Source organism: Rhineura floridana, chromosome 3, assembly GCF_030035675.1.
Source record: "Rhineura floridana isolate rRhiFlo1 chromosome 3, rRhiFlo1.hap2, whole genome shotgun sequence".
In the NCBI taxonomy this organism is placed as follows: domain Eukaryota; kingdom Metazoa; phylum Chordata; class Lepidosauria; order Squamata; family Rhineuridae; genus Rhineura; species Rhineura floridana.
In genome coordinates this window covers 84237467-84255074 of record NC_084482.1, presented here as the reverse complement: position 1 = coordinate 84255074, position 17608 = coordinate 84237467, and the positions used below count along the sequence as shown (strand labels likewise).

General features: G+C 39.0%; 1 protein-coding gene across 13 annotated transcripts in view; it reads right to left on the bottom strand.

Annotated features, from left to right (window-relative positions):
* The window catches only part of LOC133380132 (teneurin-2), a 995941-nt gene that overhangs the window by 199393 nt on the left and 778940 nt on the right, over positions 1-17608 (bottom strand). For 12 of the 13 annotated variants that reach the window (XM_061616787.1, XM_061616792.1, XM_061616791.1 and 9 more), the window contains 2 exons: positions 4651-4851; positions 3341-3526 (listed from right to left, as the gene is read on the bottom strand). The exons of the other annotated variant lie outside the window; for it this stretch is intronic. In XM_061616787.1, the coding sequence (XP_061472771.1) occupies positions 3341-3526; positions 4651-4851 (387 nt within the window). The remainder of the gene's footprint in view (positions 1-3340; positions 3527-4650; positions 4852-17608) is intronic. 13 annotated transcript variants of the gene reach the window in all.

Here is a 17608-nt window from a genome sequence, read left to right as displayed (position 1 = left end):
TGCAGGGAACTGTTTCTTCTATGAGTTAGCAGGTGCAGGAATGAGAGACTAGTTACAACATGCCATGTAGCATGATCTCTGGGATCTACTTCATTGGCATAAGGCCACCACCTACCGTGGCTCCTAAAATGATCAGCAGCATAAGTACACTTTTAAAATGGTGCATAAGGTTTTTGCATTAGCATTTCTCCATTTAGACATGCTGATTTAAAAGGTTAAGACTGAAAGTTTTTTTATAGAACAGTAAAAGTAACTTTATTGGAGATTCACGGTATATATATTGGTTGTATAGTTGAGGTTCCCTGGTAGAGTTAGAATCAAGACAAATAATTGAGCACTGCTCCATTGTGGTCCAAGATAACATGATGTTGTTTTACTATTGCTACCGCTATTATTATTTTTAGAATATTTCTACACCATCCTTCTAGTGCAAATCTATCATTACTATTATTGTTATTGTTAATTAAATTTCTATCCTGCCCTTCCTTCCAGAAAGAGTCCAGGGTGGCAAACAAGGGACAAAACACTACAAACATCTCAAAAACAAACTTCTTTAAAAGAAAACATCTTAAAAACATATTTTTAAAAAACATCTTTAAAAACATCTTAAAAAGCAATTCCAGATGGAATATACCACTTAGGAGTGTCATCAATGTATATGGTGGATTGCAGAATAAAGTAAGTAAAAGATAGTTCTCCAAGTCTAAATCTGGGATGGGGAACTGTGGGTCTCCAGATGTTGCTGAACTACAACTCCCATATCGTCCAGACAGTTTGGCCAATGGAAACATGAGCTCATAAAAAATTGAACAAACGTTTCACACAAGCTTTTTAAAAGGTCTGGGTAAATATAAAGGCCTTTTGACCAGCACCTGTAGTCAATACGTATGGCATGAGTCAGGCCTCCCTGAAGAGAACATTTAATGAGCAGGTTCCACAGCTAAAAAGTCAACCTCACCCCCCATTATTATCCATGTGATTTCTGATGACACGGACATCCAGAGAAGTACTGCAGATGATGATAATAACTGGGAGTGTATTTGTGGGAGAAAGACATCCTTCAAACACATGGTCCCAAGCCAGAACCAGCTTTAAGGGTTAAAATTAAAACTTCAAATTGAGCTTGGACATGGAATAAAAACCAGTTAACCTATTTTAGAACTGGCAAGATGTTTCACCAATAAGGAGGCTGTAGTTTTTATATGGATCCTAAACCCTACAAAGTTTGAGAGGAGTGTTTTATACTGGGAAAACCATATTCAAATTTGTGGCTAATGGTTTATTCTTCCAAATGTTGTCAATATGTAGACCTATAATTCCACTGTTTCACAGCACAATGTATTCCTAGAAAGGGAAATCATTTGGACAAAAGCATGTAATATTGCACATTGACAATACTTCAAAAGCTGCTGTTTTCCCTCCCCTCCCCTGTCAAAAAAGGTAAAATGTTTACTTCATAGTTTGGCCTTTTATAATTGGAACTACTAACCAATGGGCATAAAGTATTACCTAGCACAAATGTTATCTAAGCAATTAAAATATATCCATCTTGTTGTGTGCACAGTAACAACAAACTAAGGTTGTAGTTCTATACACACTTACCTAGGAGTAAGTCTCACTGAATTCAGTGGGACTTACTTCTGAGTAGACATGCTCAGGATTGCACTGTAAGACAATTAACTCACATAAAAATACATGAAGAGACATTTAACACCAAGTTAGTGGAATAACGTAAACCTTTTTGGAACAATTATTCACTAGATACAATGCTCATTTAAACCAAAATTAGTCTTGACATTTGCACCCATAGGAATAAATGTACCAAATGAAAAAAGAGATGAGGCTGCTGTAGATGTGCATAAGGCCAAAAAACCAGCATGCATCTGCTTGGGAATATTGATTTCAATGTTTATAAAATGTGTTGGAAGCATGCTATAAACCTTAGCACCACCTTTAAATATGTGTAGGATATATATTTAATTTAAAGGATGCAAAAGTTCTAATTTAAGTGTGTTTCCCAAAAGGTTTAACTATCCAAAGAGACTTAAAAGACACTTAACCATCAAAACAAAAAAATTCTGACAAGCACATCCAGAGAACTTTGGTTTAAAAGAAAAACAATTCACTGGTAATAGGGCTGTCCTTTTAGAGTCTCCAGGTGCCATCAAAATTTCAATTCACTTCATTGTTAAATGTCCCATTCCCCCATGAAAGAAATGTAAAAGTAATTGAATATATGTGTTTTTATTTTTAATTCTCCTGGACATTTTGAAAAGAACTGGATATCTAAACGAATGACATAGGAAAAGAGAAATAGGCACACATTCTTGCATTTTTTCTTCCAAGTTTACAAATAAAGATATGCTTAGTCTTGTATTACTTTTGTACACAGCAGAAAAAAATTCTCAGCAGCTTTCTGGGTTTCCCATGCACAACATACATTTTGAAGTGATAAATTAAGTAACTTAGGTTTAAAATTCAAAATGGTCAAAAACATCTGAAGCGATATATGTTTGTTATTACTTTCTAGGCTGACATATCACAGTGGAGATGCAATTGCGTTAGTCATGGCACTCTGCATGATGCTAAAGCTGTGCTGAGCAGCATGCTGTTTGGAAAGGGTATACCAGCATGCTGCAGCATTGGCTCGGCCCTCCCATGCTGTGTCAGTCTATAGGCAAACACCATGACCACTGTCACAGCGCAACACATGAAAATGTTAGGGAGCTATTTCTGTAACAACAGGAGGGCAGTTCCCCCTTAACTTGACCCCTGCTCTTGATGGGTATTGTGGTGATGTGTTCTGAATGGAATATTTAGTAAGCATGAAACATCAGGTCTGGAAGTGGGGGGGGGGGAAAGGGACATTTGCTGAATTTTTTTTGGTTAAATTTAGTTGACAATCTTATCTTGTAGAATATCCCTAGATATAATAAATAGTAGATCATCTAGTAAACTAGTGTTCCACAAGTTGATCTACTATTATTCAGTAAAATCTTTCACTTGATACTGACATAAAATGTATTTCTCTGCTTTTGGGTTTCAGAAGTAAAGCTAATGATGTTTGTTTGTTTTAAAAACTAATATCCTGCCTATTTTTCAGGAGAAATGCATGGAGGCTAGCAAACAAAAATGATACTTTAAAAAAGAAAACAATCCACAAATCAACCAAATCTGAAATATAAAAGCAATAAAAAACAAGACCAAAATAACAATAAGGATTGGAAGCATAAGAGTCCATAAAAGGACAGCCCTTTGCCATACACAATAGTAACTATGTTTCTACAAGTTATGAAAAGAAAGCAATATGTGCCTGTTTCGGTGGCTGTCGTTTGCCTACCAATGGTGCAGTGCTCCCCATTCCAGCCCTCTCGGCATTCACATTTCCCATCTTTACAAGTTCCATGCTCTGTGCAGCGCGGATGGCAAACACGTTGGTCACAGGCTATCCCTGTCCAGCCCTCTTCACAGTGGCATGCTCCGCCAATGCAGACACCATGAGTGCCACAGTCTACAGAGCACACTTCTGGAAAAAAAGAGGAATCTGATTATTGCTCAGCACCGTCACGGGCATTGGCAGAATCTTGGATTTATGAGTGATTTATGGCTTTGCACTATCATACGCAACATATGCAGAAGGATAGCCTTTTGAAATTGAGATAGTTGCTATGCCTTACTCAAGCACTTGCAATGCCGACATGGGAAGATCACTTTACATTGCAATTTATGCTACAGACATCTGTGTAAACAAACCTAGTTCCATGATTCACCTCAATTAAAACCTCAGGAGATTAGTACAAGTTTGAATCACCATTACACTGGGTGTATTCTGAAATGACACATCTAGATGCAAGAATGCTTCTTAATGATCATGCTACAAAATACAAGCTCCAAAATCAATCAAATTGGGAAGTATTTTGGCCCTATATATCATCAGTCAGAGCTTGGAAAAGTTACTTTTTTGAACTACAACTCCCATCAGCCCAATCCAGTGGCCATGCTGGCTGGGGCTGATGGGAGTTGTAGTTCAAAAAAGTAACTTTTCCAAGCTCTGATCAGTATATGTCAGCTACATTAACCTTCAGAAACCTAAGGTAAGGTAAGGTAAGGTAGAAGGGAAGAGAGAGTGAGCCAGATGGAAGAATCTTAATTACCAAGTGTTATATAGACACCTGAAGAGGGAACAATCAGGATTTCTCCTTAAAATATAATTTGACAATAGTGGGGCAATAAATTAATTTCAAAATTATACTGTATTATTCAAATCAAGGATAAAATTAAAATGAAAGTAAATACCCTCCACATGTGAGGCTAGTGAGAGAAGCAGTAGAGTCTGAACATTTTAGGCTATTTTCCATGTGATGGGGTTGCTGTGCCCCCTTTCCTCATTTCATTTCTCCTGCCACTCTACATTGAGCAGTTTTATGATCTATAAATTGTCACACACCCCTACATTTTAGGCAATAATCAAAATCAGTATGAGAGCTTGAATATAGGATTTTACATGTCTGGCCTTACCTTATAATTGTAGCATTCACTGACAGTTCAGTTACTGGCTTGTACTATCTTGAGTGATTAGCCAAGGACCATTGACTATCAAGATCCACAAAGTCTAAAATAAAAGCTACAAATTAAATGTTTTTTTCTTACCAACAGAGCAATCAGGGCCCATCCAGTTGGGATCACAATTACAGAGGCCTGTGTCAGAGAGGTATGTGCCATGCCCACTACACTGGTCTGGACACTGGGCACGTGGAAGTTCACAATTTAAGCCTCCCCAGCCTGGGCTGCAGAGACACTCTCCATTTACACAGACACCATGATTGGAGCAGGAAGGATCCAAGCAATCAACTACAAAAACAAACAAAAAACAAACAAACAAAGAAAACAAAACAAACACTGTGAAAAAGGTCAGTGCACGGAATACACAGTCTGAATTGACACCACTTGATGGATCTGTGCTCAGCAGGTTCCGTCTTGCTGCTATGAACTAGAGCAAACTCATGCAGTTGTTCTTTAGGCTATCTATTTTGGGAGTCTGAAAATAAAAAGGTCACTCTGTTTGCAATGGAAGAAATTCCAAAAAACTGAACCTAGCCAGAAAAATTGGTGGTGGTGGTAGGGAAATAATCAAAACAGTTGCAGGGAGGGCTAATTTGAAAACAAAACACAATATTCCAAACACTGGAATCCCTAAGTGGGTTTTATTCAGTTCTAATTCAGCAGATGTTCCAATAGCACAAACCAGTACATAGCAATTTCTATAACTGAGAGTCATTACGTATCTAATCCTTTGTATTTTTCTGTAGAATGTCTCAAAATAATTATCCCACTAATTTACAAAACTTTGTCCTGTTGAAAACAGATGGAAAGGCTATAATATCACTCTCCTTCTGTTAACTGAATGAAGCTGTCAGTCTGAATGCTTCTATCTCCAGAATAAGCCAGGTTGCCAACACAATATCATTTTATGGAAACACGATTCTTGTCAGTTTCGCAAATAACTCAAGTGCACCATACATTCATGCCTGTGCTCTGTTATGCTCAAGTGGAGGAGAAAAGTTGGTGGGATGAGTCTTACTGAACAATCCCACTAAACATCAAACCCCTGTTGAACCAGTCAAGCAAGAGCACAACATTTGATGAACTTGTTGTGACAATTGCCTGTTTCCACACATGTATCCATATCTGAAAGGATGAGCTACTTTCCATGTGATGGGGTTGCTGTGCCCCCTTTCCTCATTTCATTTCTCCTGCCACTCTACATTGAGCAGTTTTATGATCTATAAATTGTCACACACCCCTACAACACTGCTGGTATAAAACTTTGCTAAGCAGTCAAAAACAGCCCCCTAAGTTCCATGCTTGGATATGCATTGTGTGGCTGTTGGTGACATCAGAAAAAATGCATATATCTGGGGGGGGGGGGCAGAAGGGAACAAAGTGCATTTCTGGATGAGGGGAAGCTTTGTCCCACATGTTAAATTTTAACAGTTCTTCATCATACTGTAGGAAAGGAAGAGGTGGAACTGCAGGGCCTTTCCATTGTCTCCGCTGAGAGACCAGCTTCTTCAGTTCCTCCTTTAACTATAATTTAGCACCAGGCATTCCATCAGGCTATAGCACAGCGAGAGACTACAGGGCTTTTTCATTGGCTCAGCTGGAGGACCAGTAGTTTTTGGCTCCTCCTCTCCTTGAACTCTTTCCGTTCCAGCTGATTGTTACAAGAACTCTGTAACTGAGAGCTAGTACCTGAGTTTGCTTTGTTGTTCTTCCCTCCCAAACTTAATTTATTTTGTTAAAAATATCTATTCCTTCTATTTCTCTAAAGAGACTTGAGGTGGCTAACAAACACTAATAAAAACAGAATAAAATATCATCCCCAACCCACCCATGCCAATATGCATTCAAATTAATGTTAACAATATCCAATCTATTTAACAGATTCCAGAAGCACAAAAAATAACACAGAACTTAGTCAGCAAAAGTTACATAATCAGCTGATGGTCTTTTCCTTTCTTTGCTGTGTTTTTTAGACTGGAAGCGTGAGGATTACTGACATTTGTAAGTTAACCTCCGAGCTTCTTTTTGGCTTTAAATAAATAAATAAATGTTACATTTCTGGGGGGGAAATGGATAGAGGGATGGGTAGAGGGAGATGGGCTACTTGTCTAGGGAGTTGCTTGATCCCTTTTGCCACCCTTCTAGTCCTAGCTCTATTGCAGAACGAAAATAACAAGTTGTGTGTGACTGTGTAGATTCTGACTGCATTTTCAAAGCATCCTAATGGTCCAGGTGCTAGGTAGGCAAAGCTGCATTAGAACCTAGTTTGCTTAGTACATTGATCAAATATCTGAACTGTTCTCTTTATGAAGATATTTTTCTATGGAGGTGAAGCTCAATATTGAATAAATGCCTCAAGTAAAATTTATGATTAATTTATATTAGTTTAAATACTAAAAAAATGATTGGCATGTCTATATTAATAAGGAAAATGATTTCTCACTCATCTTTAGAAATCCCTCAAAATTAAGAAACAAGACAATTTCACAAAACCCACTATTGTCTGAAATACATGGCCTTTTATACAGCAGTTTTTGACATAACCATATGGAACAACAACAGCAGTAAATACCATTGTGTTTATAGAGCTATGAAAACATAAATCTGTAATTTTACTAGAACCTTAATGAATTAATGCACCAGGTTCTTAGGTCTAGAAGGAGTCTAATCTAGGCCACTAAAAACTCCCACCTCTTTTAGTACAGATTGTGCCATTTGTGAAGGTTAAGACAGAACAGAAAGTGGAGTCACAGAGTTTATCCTTTTCAAATTCATGTTCCTTTGCCTTTTACATCTATCTCTCCAGGTAAATGTATAGGCTAGTTCACTTGCCTTCTTAAGTACGCCATTACACACAAAATGGCTCCTGTGCTGTCCATGGGGTTTGGAGAGTCTCTAACCCACTCCTTACAATGGCATCCCAGGGACACTTGGTAATCTGGATTAAATAGCAGTGAAATTACTCCAGTTTTACCATTGCAATTAAAACTATCCTAAAACATAATGTAAACCAACCTTCTTTAACTTTAAAAAGGTAAAGGTGTCCCCGCACTTATAGTGCGAGTCGTTTCCGACTCTTAGGGTGACGTCTTGCGACATTTACTAGGCAGACTGTATATATGGGGTGGGATTGCCAGTTCCTTCCCCGGCCTTTCTTTACCCCCCAGCATATGCTGGGTACTCATTTTACCGACCACGGATGGATGGAAGGCTGAGTGGACCTCAACCCCTTTTACCGGAGATTCGACTTCCTCCTTCTGTTGGAATCGAACTCCGGCCGTGAGCAGAGCTTCGGCTGCATTACCGCCACTTAGCACTCTGAGCCATGGAGGTCCTTTAGGTCCCCATATGTTGGACTACAACTCCCATCATTCCTGACTATTGGTGTAAAATGGCTGGGATTGATGTGAGTTGTAGTCCAACAACATCTGGGGACTAAACAATGTTGAAGAAACTGTTATAAATCACTAGCTGCCATCTATTGAGTGAGAAATATCTTACTATTTCTAATGAGTATTCTGGTACTGAGTTATAATTCTGTCAGTTTCTAATCTCTAACTACATAGCTCACCAAAGGATTATCATATACTTTCTCTTGCTTCAAGAGTCAACTTTATTTTGCAAGGTCCCTGGTCTCTGAAATTTACTCAATGACTAGGAGAAGAAAAAGGTAGAGAGCCAAGCAGAGAAGGGTGTCAAGGCAGCCCAGGAGGGAGACAGTTCTGCCATGGTGGCTGTAAACAATCCCTTTTAGAATGACTAAGGTTTTAATCTCTATTCAATTTTCATATAACATACAAATGCTGAATATTTCAATTCAGAGGTAGATCAGTTTGAGCTAGTCTGAAGTGATTATTTTATAACAAAATCAGTAAGGTTTGTCTTTCAATTATATATCGTCCTCTAGATTGCTTAAGGAAGTATACTGTAAAACTGTATAAAGAGACTTACTGGAATGAAATTTAGAATTTGACTACATGCTATCCACCCAATATACCAGTTGCCCTGTAAAATAAAAAAGTCAGGGGCAATATACATAAACTAGCACAAACCATTACGCTTGGGTTGAAGTCAACAGGACTATATCAGTATAAGGGCAAGTAGTGTGGTTTAATGGACTCATAGATCTTCATCATAGATCTATTCAGAAGAATAGTTTAATTATCCCTCTTGGCTACAAACAACCATCATATTTTCTTCCATCGGTTCACGAGATGGCTTTTATCATTTATTTTACTGACTCTTTTACAAAAATAAGGCAAGCTGTCTATAATTCCTGAGCCTTCCTTTTCTCTTTAGCTTCCTTTTACCTGAGTTTCAGGAGCCCTCAAAGATAATTGCTGATAGCTTTGCAATTTCTTCAGCTAATTCCCTCAGCACCCAAAAGTATACTTCATCAGACCATGTTGATTTAAATTTATTAAAATATGATCTATTCATTTCCTGCCCTGACCTGTATTTCTTCTCTTCCTTGGTTATCTTCATATTATTAATTTGTCTCTTTCAGTGAAAACTGAAGCAGAATAGTCAATGAGAAATTGTGGGTTTTTTTATGTCTCACTAGCTTGACTTTTACACAGAGATGGTGACCCATGATTCTTCTTATTTTTAATGCACACATATGAACTCCTAGACTATGTCCCTTGTTAACTTTAATTTATTATGTGCCTTTGCCACTATGGTTTCAACCATACACACCTTTCAAAACATGAATGTTTTACTAAGAATAAAACAGAGAAATTCCATACCTTATTTTCATCATCCTTTGTGATTTTGCTATACGAAAGCAACATTTAATTGCTTAGAACAATATTCTAAAGGCACTAGAAGTTGACATATAGTGCATGTTTATGCATGTTTATTCAGAAGTAAGCCTGTGTTTATAATTTCAAAGAATGAGGTACTTAACATAGGTAAAATAATTAAACAATGTGAAAAATACACTCTAGACAATCAACATAACAACAGAAGAGCAGCCTGCTGGATCAGGCCAATGTCCCATCTAGCTCGGCATCCTGTTCTCACAGTGGCAAGCCAGTTGCCCATGGGAAATCCTCAAGCAGGACCTGAGTGCAAACAGCACTTTCCCCTCCTGTGGTTTCCAGCATCTGGTATTTGGAAGCATACTGCCCCCACCTATGGAGGCAGAGCATAGCCATAATGGCTAGTAGCCATTGGTAGCCATTTCCTTCATTAATTTGTCTAATCCTCTTGTAAATCCATCAAAGTTGGTGGCCATCACTGCCTCTTGTGGGAGCGAATTCCATAGTTTAACTATGCTGTGTGTGAAGAAGTACTTTCTTTTGTCTATCCTGAATCTACCAACATTCAGCTTTATTGGATGTCCATGAATTCTAGTGTTAGGAGAGAGGAAGAAAAGCTTTTCTGTAGCCACTTTCTCTATGCAATGCATAATCTTATACACTTTTGTCATGCCACTTCTTACTTGCCTTTTTTCTAAGCTAAAAAGCCCCCAATACTGCAACCTTTCCTTATACAGAAGTCGCTCCATCCCCTTGATCATTTTGGTTGCCCTTTTCTGAACCTTTTCTGGTTCTTTTCTGCAATATCCTTTTCAAGGCAACCAGAACTGTACACAGTATTCCAAATGCAGCCGCCCCATTGACTTATACTACATTATGATTTCAGCAGTTTTGTTTTCAATACCTTTCCTAATGATCCCTAGCATGGTTTGCCTTTTTCACAGCTGCTGCACACTGAGTCAACATTTTTGTTGAGCTGTTCACTACAACCCCAAGACCTCATTCTTGGTGAGTCATCACCAGTTCATACCCCATGAGTGCAAGTCAGGAGTCTCTGGTGAGATACCTTGTCAACAGCACTTGTTCCATTAGTGCAAGGATTTACCCCTTCCCCCTCCTCGCCTCACACATACCCTCCCCAAATCTGTTCTGGAGGTTTAGGGGAATCTGCTGCTTATTGGGACCGTACAGGGCGGGGCAGGGCAGTGGTGTGGTTGGGGCTACACAGGCACATCAATGGGAGGCCCAAATTGCCTTTGCCAGTGCACCCACACTGCCCTTAACTCTTCACATCCCTGCCTCCTGTTTAGCTAAGAAAAAGTGTCTCTGATGATGGGAAGCTGGTTCCACAGTTCTGACCCCTCCACAGTTGCTTGTTAGATACAGTTACGGGTAGCGAAAGTTGACTGCTTCTCATTATTATTTTAGTCCATGATGGAGAATGCAATTTTCAGCCCATTGATTGTTCTAGCACTAACATTTTGTAACATACTGATCACGTGTCCGCTGAGTTCAACCCAGTTTTTAAGTATCCCCTGCAAATGAAGCTTTTTTAGTGTTTGTGGTACTGTGTGAAAAACCAATCCAGACCCAGTTCATCACATAGCATCATCATGCACATTACTGTCTAACTATAGAATGATATCAGCAATGGTTGCCACAGGCCATGATGGTGAATTACAACCCATTTCTCTTTTATAAGGACGAGTAATACAATCAGAAAAGGATTTGTGGATAGAGCCGATCATATTTAAACAGCATGTCTCAAACGTTAAATTAACAATATAAGACTTAGAATTCACAACCCCTTAGAGCTCAGATCATTAGAACTTATTTAGTGATGAAATCTCCATAGTTTTGACAAAAAACAAAAAAAGGAGAGTGAATGCAATTTATTCCCACAAGGACAAAAAAGGTCAAGGAATTTCCCTGACAATGTGTTCTGCAAGCCCCTCTAAGGCCCGGAATAATCCTTACAAAATTAAAAGGCCATTGAAAAATGACTTGCCCATGAAACTGACAAGAAAAAACACTGTTAACCTAATCTAATTTGTTAATTTCACCCACTTTCTAACCCAAATTGCACTGAATGAAGCCTGACAACTTAGGCATTGCATTTTGGTGTGCAAATTTAATAGAGCAACAGTGTTTATGCAGCAAAATTTGTAGATCACAAATATTGATTTTGGTGCCATGGCCATTTCAGGTAAATTGTTTGAACAATATGACTATGATGAATATCTGAAATAAAAAGCTAACAAGGGAAAAACGCTGACCTACAGTATCCAATTCCATTTCCTAGCTAGCAAAGTAGCTATGAATCAAGCTTGATCACTCTTTTCAAAAGCACAGATCAATAGAGAAGATGTTTACCCTTTAACAAAAATTCAGGTATGTTTATATGTTTTGTTATATAGCGTTAATCACTTATAGTGTTAATCCCAGAGCAGAAACATCTAGAGGGCCATGGGTTCATCCTCCCTGAACTATTCTGTCCAGAAACTCTTGAAGAACTGTGCACAATGTTTGTAAAAAGAAAGTATTTATTAGAACAAGTGCCAATATTGCAAGGGTTATTTGCACCTTTCTGGTCATGTTACTTCACCTTCCATGTTTGTAGCTAAAACACCTGCTTTCTAAGAATCCATTTATCTTTCAAATTCCTTATCCTTCAATGCTTTTGATTAAATCATTTCTACCCTCTTTCCTAACATAAATATTTCTTAGAGGTCAGGCTTTAGCAGTTGCACAGAGTTTCTAAAAAGAACTGGATTTCATTAATGTCAAGTGTTTACGGTATCTCTAGAAGAATGGCACAACAAGGGTGATCTGCCCATAGATGATGGTATTCCTTTCCTGGACTCTGACAACATGAAGATGAAAACTAGTTTGAGGGAAAGGCAAAAAAAGTTCTGGCTATTATGACAGATAGGCTTGTAAAGGATAGCTGAAATATAATAGCAAATGTAATGAATATGTATATGGAGTTAAAGGGCGGTATGGACACTACTGTCAATCGTTTACAGGCTATAGGTATTGATTGGTTATACTATTTCCTAGTTTTTTAAAAAAAATCTATTATAGCATTTTTTTCAAACAAATGTTCTCATTTTGTAAGTATTTTAAGTAGAATTAATGAACCCCTGTAATTCTGTCAGATTCAAAAAGCTACAGCATACATTCCAAATATCAGCATTACTATTTACATGCATGACAACAGTATAATGCCAGATATTTGTAAGCACTTTATGCAATAATGTAGCTATCTTCAATTAATCTCTTTCCCCCCCACACACAGACAATTCACGATCCACTTTTATTAAAAGCTTAGGTCGTATTAATAGCTATTCCTTTCAGTAAAATTAAGATCAGAGGAGTGCACCAATCACAAGATTTTGTTCAGCCTCTGCTGCTTTTCTTTGGGTAAGAGCAAAATTCAGTCCAAGGTACTTTGGAGGCTGTCCAATTTGGCTTGGGGTCTGAATCCTGATTTGGAAAAAAGAAATTAATGCCTCCCCCATTATGAGGAAATCCCTTTGATAGAAGTGGATGAAATCTGCAGGCATAATAGACACTCCAGAGTGGATAATGTCTGCCACATATAAGTTCACATATTTTTGTGCTAGGCGCTAAAATGAACTATCTATTGCTTTGTGTGCATGTTTTTAATTTCTTGGCAGAATTTGATGGAATTAGCATGCATGGTAGACCCTTTTGGAAGGATGAATAGTGCCAATTTTGGGGGGCTATGAGAAAAGTAGGAAAGACACCTATCAAATTATAGATAAACAAGTCCAGGTTTTTTTGTCTGTGCGCTGTGCACCTTTAAAGTTTTTTTTTGGGGGGGAAGGGGAGAACCAAAGGGGATTTGCTATCCTCCCTGAGGTTTTGTGGACAACAATGTTATTATTCAAATGTAATACATTGTAGAGGTGGCCTAAGGAAAGTAATATACAAAATTTCAGGAGAATGGGGGTGGAGGCTAAGGAGTTATGATGAATGGGAAAAAAACTTGAGACTTGTGTTCTGCTCAACTTGCACCAAAACTCACAGAAACGAAGTGCAAAGCTGATTTGACAGGAGAAGATGTGTGGGAGTATTGCATAGAGGGAGAAGGACTTAAATGCACTGCATTTTCCAACCAAGCATCACTAGCTGAACTAGCAAAGAGCACAGAACAGATAAGAACAAGGTGATACATTATTTCAACATTTCTTCCTCAAAGTACTGCGACTGGTGAGCCCTGGTAAAATAATTCCATCTCACTAGAAGCTAGACCTGTCAGTTAGCAAAGAGCTCTCTCACACACCCCCTGACATTTTCCTTATACAGCAAGTCTGATGAGAGATGTTTTAATTTTTGCAGACACATTATCTGCAGCATTTTTTAAGCATCTCAATCTCTGAAGCACCACAAAGCGATTTGGAGGTCCCCGATTCAGTTCAGGTACTTCAAAGCGATTCCATTAACTCAGACAAGCCCCAAATCTGTCTGAAGCAGTCCCGTTTTGGTTTTTGATACAGGATTCATCCAAATCTTTGCACATCTCTATCATAAGAACATAAGAAGAGCCTGCTGGATCAGGCCAGTGGCCCATCTAGTCCAGCATCCTGTTCTCACAGTGGCCAACCAGGTGCCTGGGGGAAGCCCGCAAGCAGGACCCAAGTGCAAGAACACTCTCCCCTCCTGAGGCTTCCGGCAACTGGTTTTCAGAAGCATGCTGCCTCTGACTAGGGTGGCAAAGCACAGCCATCACGGCTAGTAGCCATTGATAGCTCTGTCCTCCATGAATTTGTCTAATCTTCTTTTAAAGCCATCCAAGCTGGTGGCCATTACTGCATCTTGTGGGAGCAAATTCCATAGTTTAACTATGCGCTGAGTAAAGAAGTACTTCCTTTTGTCTGTCCTGAATCTTCCAACATTCAGCTTCTTTGAATGTCCACGAGTTCTAGTATTATGAGGGAGAAAAACTTTTCTCTATCCACTTTCTCAATGCCATGCATAATTTTATACACTTCTATCATGTCTCCTCTGACCCGCCTTTTCTCTAAACTAAAAAGCCCCAAATGCTGCAACCTTTCCTCATAAGGGAGTCGCTCCATCCCCTTGATCATTCTGGTTGCCCTCTTCTGAACCTTTTCCAACTCTAGAATATCCTTTTTGAGATGAGGCGACCAGAACTGTACACAGTATTCCAAATGCGGCCGCACCATAGATTTATACAACGGCATTATGATATCGGCTGTTTTATTTTCAATAACTTTCCTAATTATCCCTAGCATGGAATTTGCCTTTTTCACAGCTGCCGCACACTGGGTCGACATTTTCATCGTGCTGTCCACTACAACCCTGAGGTCTCTCTCCTGGTCGGTCACCGCCAGTTCAGACCCCATGAGCGTATATGTGAAATTCAGATTTTTTGCTCCAATATGCATAATTTTACACTTGTTTATATTGAATTGCACTTGCCATTTTTCCACCCATTCACTCAGTTTGGAGAGGTCTTTTTGGAGCTCTTCGCAATCCCTTTTTGTTTTAATAACCTTGAACAATTTAGTGTCGTCAGCAAACTTGGCCACTTCACTGCTCACTCCTAATTCTAGGTCATTAATGAACAAGTTGAAAAGTATAGGTCCCAATACCGATCCTTGAGGGACTCCACTTTCTACAGCCCTCCATTGGGAGAACTGTCCGTTTATTCCTACTCTCTGCTTTCTGCTTCTTAACCAATTCCTTATCCACAAGAGGACCTCTCCTCTTATTCCATGACTGCTAAGCTTCCTCAGAAGTCTTTGGTGAGGTACCTTGTCAAAAGCTTTTTGAAAGTCTAAGTACACTATGCCCACTGGATCACCTCTATCTATATGCTTGTTGACACTCTCAAAGAATTCTAATAGGTTACTGAGACAGGACTTTCCCCTGCAGAAGCCATGCTGGCTCTGCTTCAGCAAGGCTTGTTCTTCTATGTGCTTAGTTAATCTAGCTTTAATAATACTTTCTACCAGTTTTCCAGGGACAGAAGTTAAGCTAACTGGCCTGTAATTTCCGGGATCCCCTCTGGATCCCTTTTTGAAGATTGGCGTTACATTTGCCACTTTCCAGTCCTCAGGCACGGAGGAGAACCCGAGGGACAAGTTACATATTTTAGTTAGCAGATCAGCAATTTCACATTTGAGTTCTTTGAGAACTCTCGGGTGGATGCCATCTGGGCCGGGTGATTTGTCAGTTTTTATATTGTCCATTAAGCCTAGAACTTCCTCTCTCGTTACCACTATTTGTCTCAGTTCCTCAGAATCCCTTCCTGCAAATGTTAGTTCAGGTTCAGGGATCTGCCCTATATCTTCCACTGTGAAGATACAGATAGTGCCTCTGTACATCATCCATCAGAAAACATAATGTGGGAGAAGTTTATGGAGTATAAACAACTATTAAAGAAAAGTCAGACATTAGCTGCATACAAGTAAAACCTACAATAAAATCTTGCATTATATTCCCACTCTCTAAGAAGACTGCTTTTATGTGTACCTCCAACCTGTCACAGGACCTTCAGGCTTGTCAGGGGAGGGGTGAGTTTCAGGAGTTGAGAAGGATAAGGGACACATTTTCTCCCCACCTCCTAAAGCCGCCTTCTGCTGTGACATACAGCAGAAGGGCTAGTAATACAAACCTTAGTATTTAATAGCTATATAGCAGGGAGAGGTGATGCATACTTCTGGAGATAGGAAATGTACATTCAACCCTAATCTTCCCCAACAGAGGGGCCTAATTCCCAGTTATCAGAGGTATGAGTAGCAGGGCTGGAGTTGCCATGCCACAGGGCAATTGGTGTCTGAATGGTGCAGCAAGACTTTTAAATGTGTTGGCCTTAGAAAAGGTGCATGTCATTTGGGCTTAATTTCAGGCAGAAAAATCAGTAGGCACTGTTGAGCAGGTCATATCCCTCTCTTTCTCTGCTTTCTATTTTCATTTGGGTGGGTTATTTTCACCTGACACAAACATTCTGTATCCTAAACTGCTCTCAACTACAGGCTTAATCATGTAGAATTAATGCACTGAAATGATGCCAAAGCTGCACACACTGCCCCTTGACACATCCTTATCTTTCTAAGTTGAGTGGAAAGATCTGAACACAGATTTTAAGTGAATTCTCCTGCACCTAGCTTCCCCCGTGATCAGGAACGTACATGTGGCACACATACTGCCACAGCAGGACTCTCTTTGCTTCAGCGATTAGAGAAGGAACACTAACAAGGGAGTTACATTTGCAAATGACTTTAGGACAGGGTGAAGAAAATCTGCATGCCTCTGCTTTACCTGCAATAACTCTGGCTAGTATAAAAGGAAGTTAGAAATATTGCAAATGACCAGATGCTTTTCCTTGCAAGAAGTACTTACTTCCCATTTACGTTCACGTTATACCTACAATGATGACTTGACACTGAATTCTACTCATATGGCAGAAATTTCACATGTCCTTCCCCTGAGGGGGGGTATGTTCAAGAAGAGAGTCATGACAGTACTGTCAGAAGCGTTCCTTTAATAAACACTAATGGACAATATAGCATCGTATGCTGACGGCATATACCTTCTATCCAGAAGCAGCAATCTTGACTTTTTTTTTCTTACTGTAGCACCTTCTTTTCTGCCACGGTAAAATACACTTTCAAAAACAACAATATTAAAAGAAAGCTCTCCAATTTAGGGCATGCAACACTGAACAAAAATTAACCATACAGAAAATTCGTTAAAATGCTTTATTGCTGCCCATATAGGGTCATGTTTGATTTCCCTTCTCTTCTCTGCCCCTGCTCCTTCTGCAGAAAACTGTAGCTACTTAAATGTTCAATACAAAGTGCTTTTTAGAATTCATTAAATTGCCATCCTTTCTGTGTACCATCTACTTTCCTTTAATTCAACGAGACTGCATGTAACAAGAATAATTTACTCTACATGGGGTCACTAAGTGACATGGATACCTGTAGTCTTTCAAATCTGACTCCTCTTTTTCTGAATTAATTATGACTGAAGTGTTTGCTTTTATGGGTTTCCAATTATGCCATTTTGTATACCATCTTTTTTATTTGTTTTGTTCTGCTTTTTGCACTTTAAAAACGTTCAATAAATATAATCCATGCTTAAAAAGAAAGAAAAGATGGATCTGGACTCTTCAACAAAAGAATCACTCAGATTTACCTATGGTATATTATTCTGAAATTGGTAGAATTATTAGGACTTTAAGTACATGGCAGAAAAGAAGTATAAATAAAAGTTCTACCAGCTGA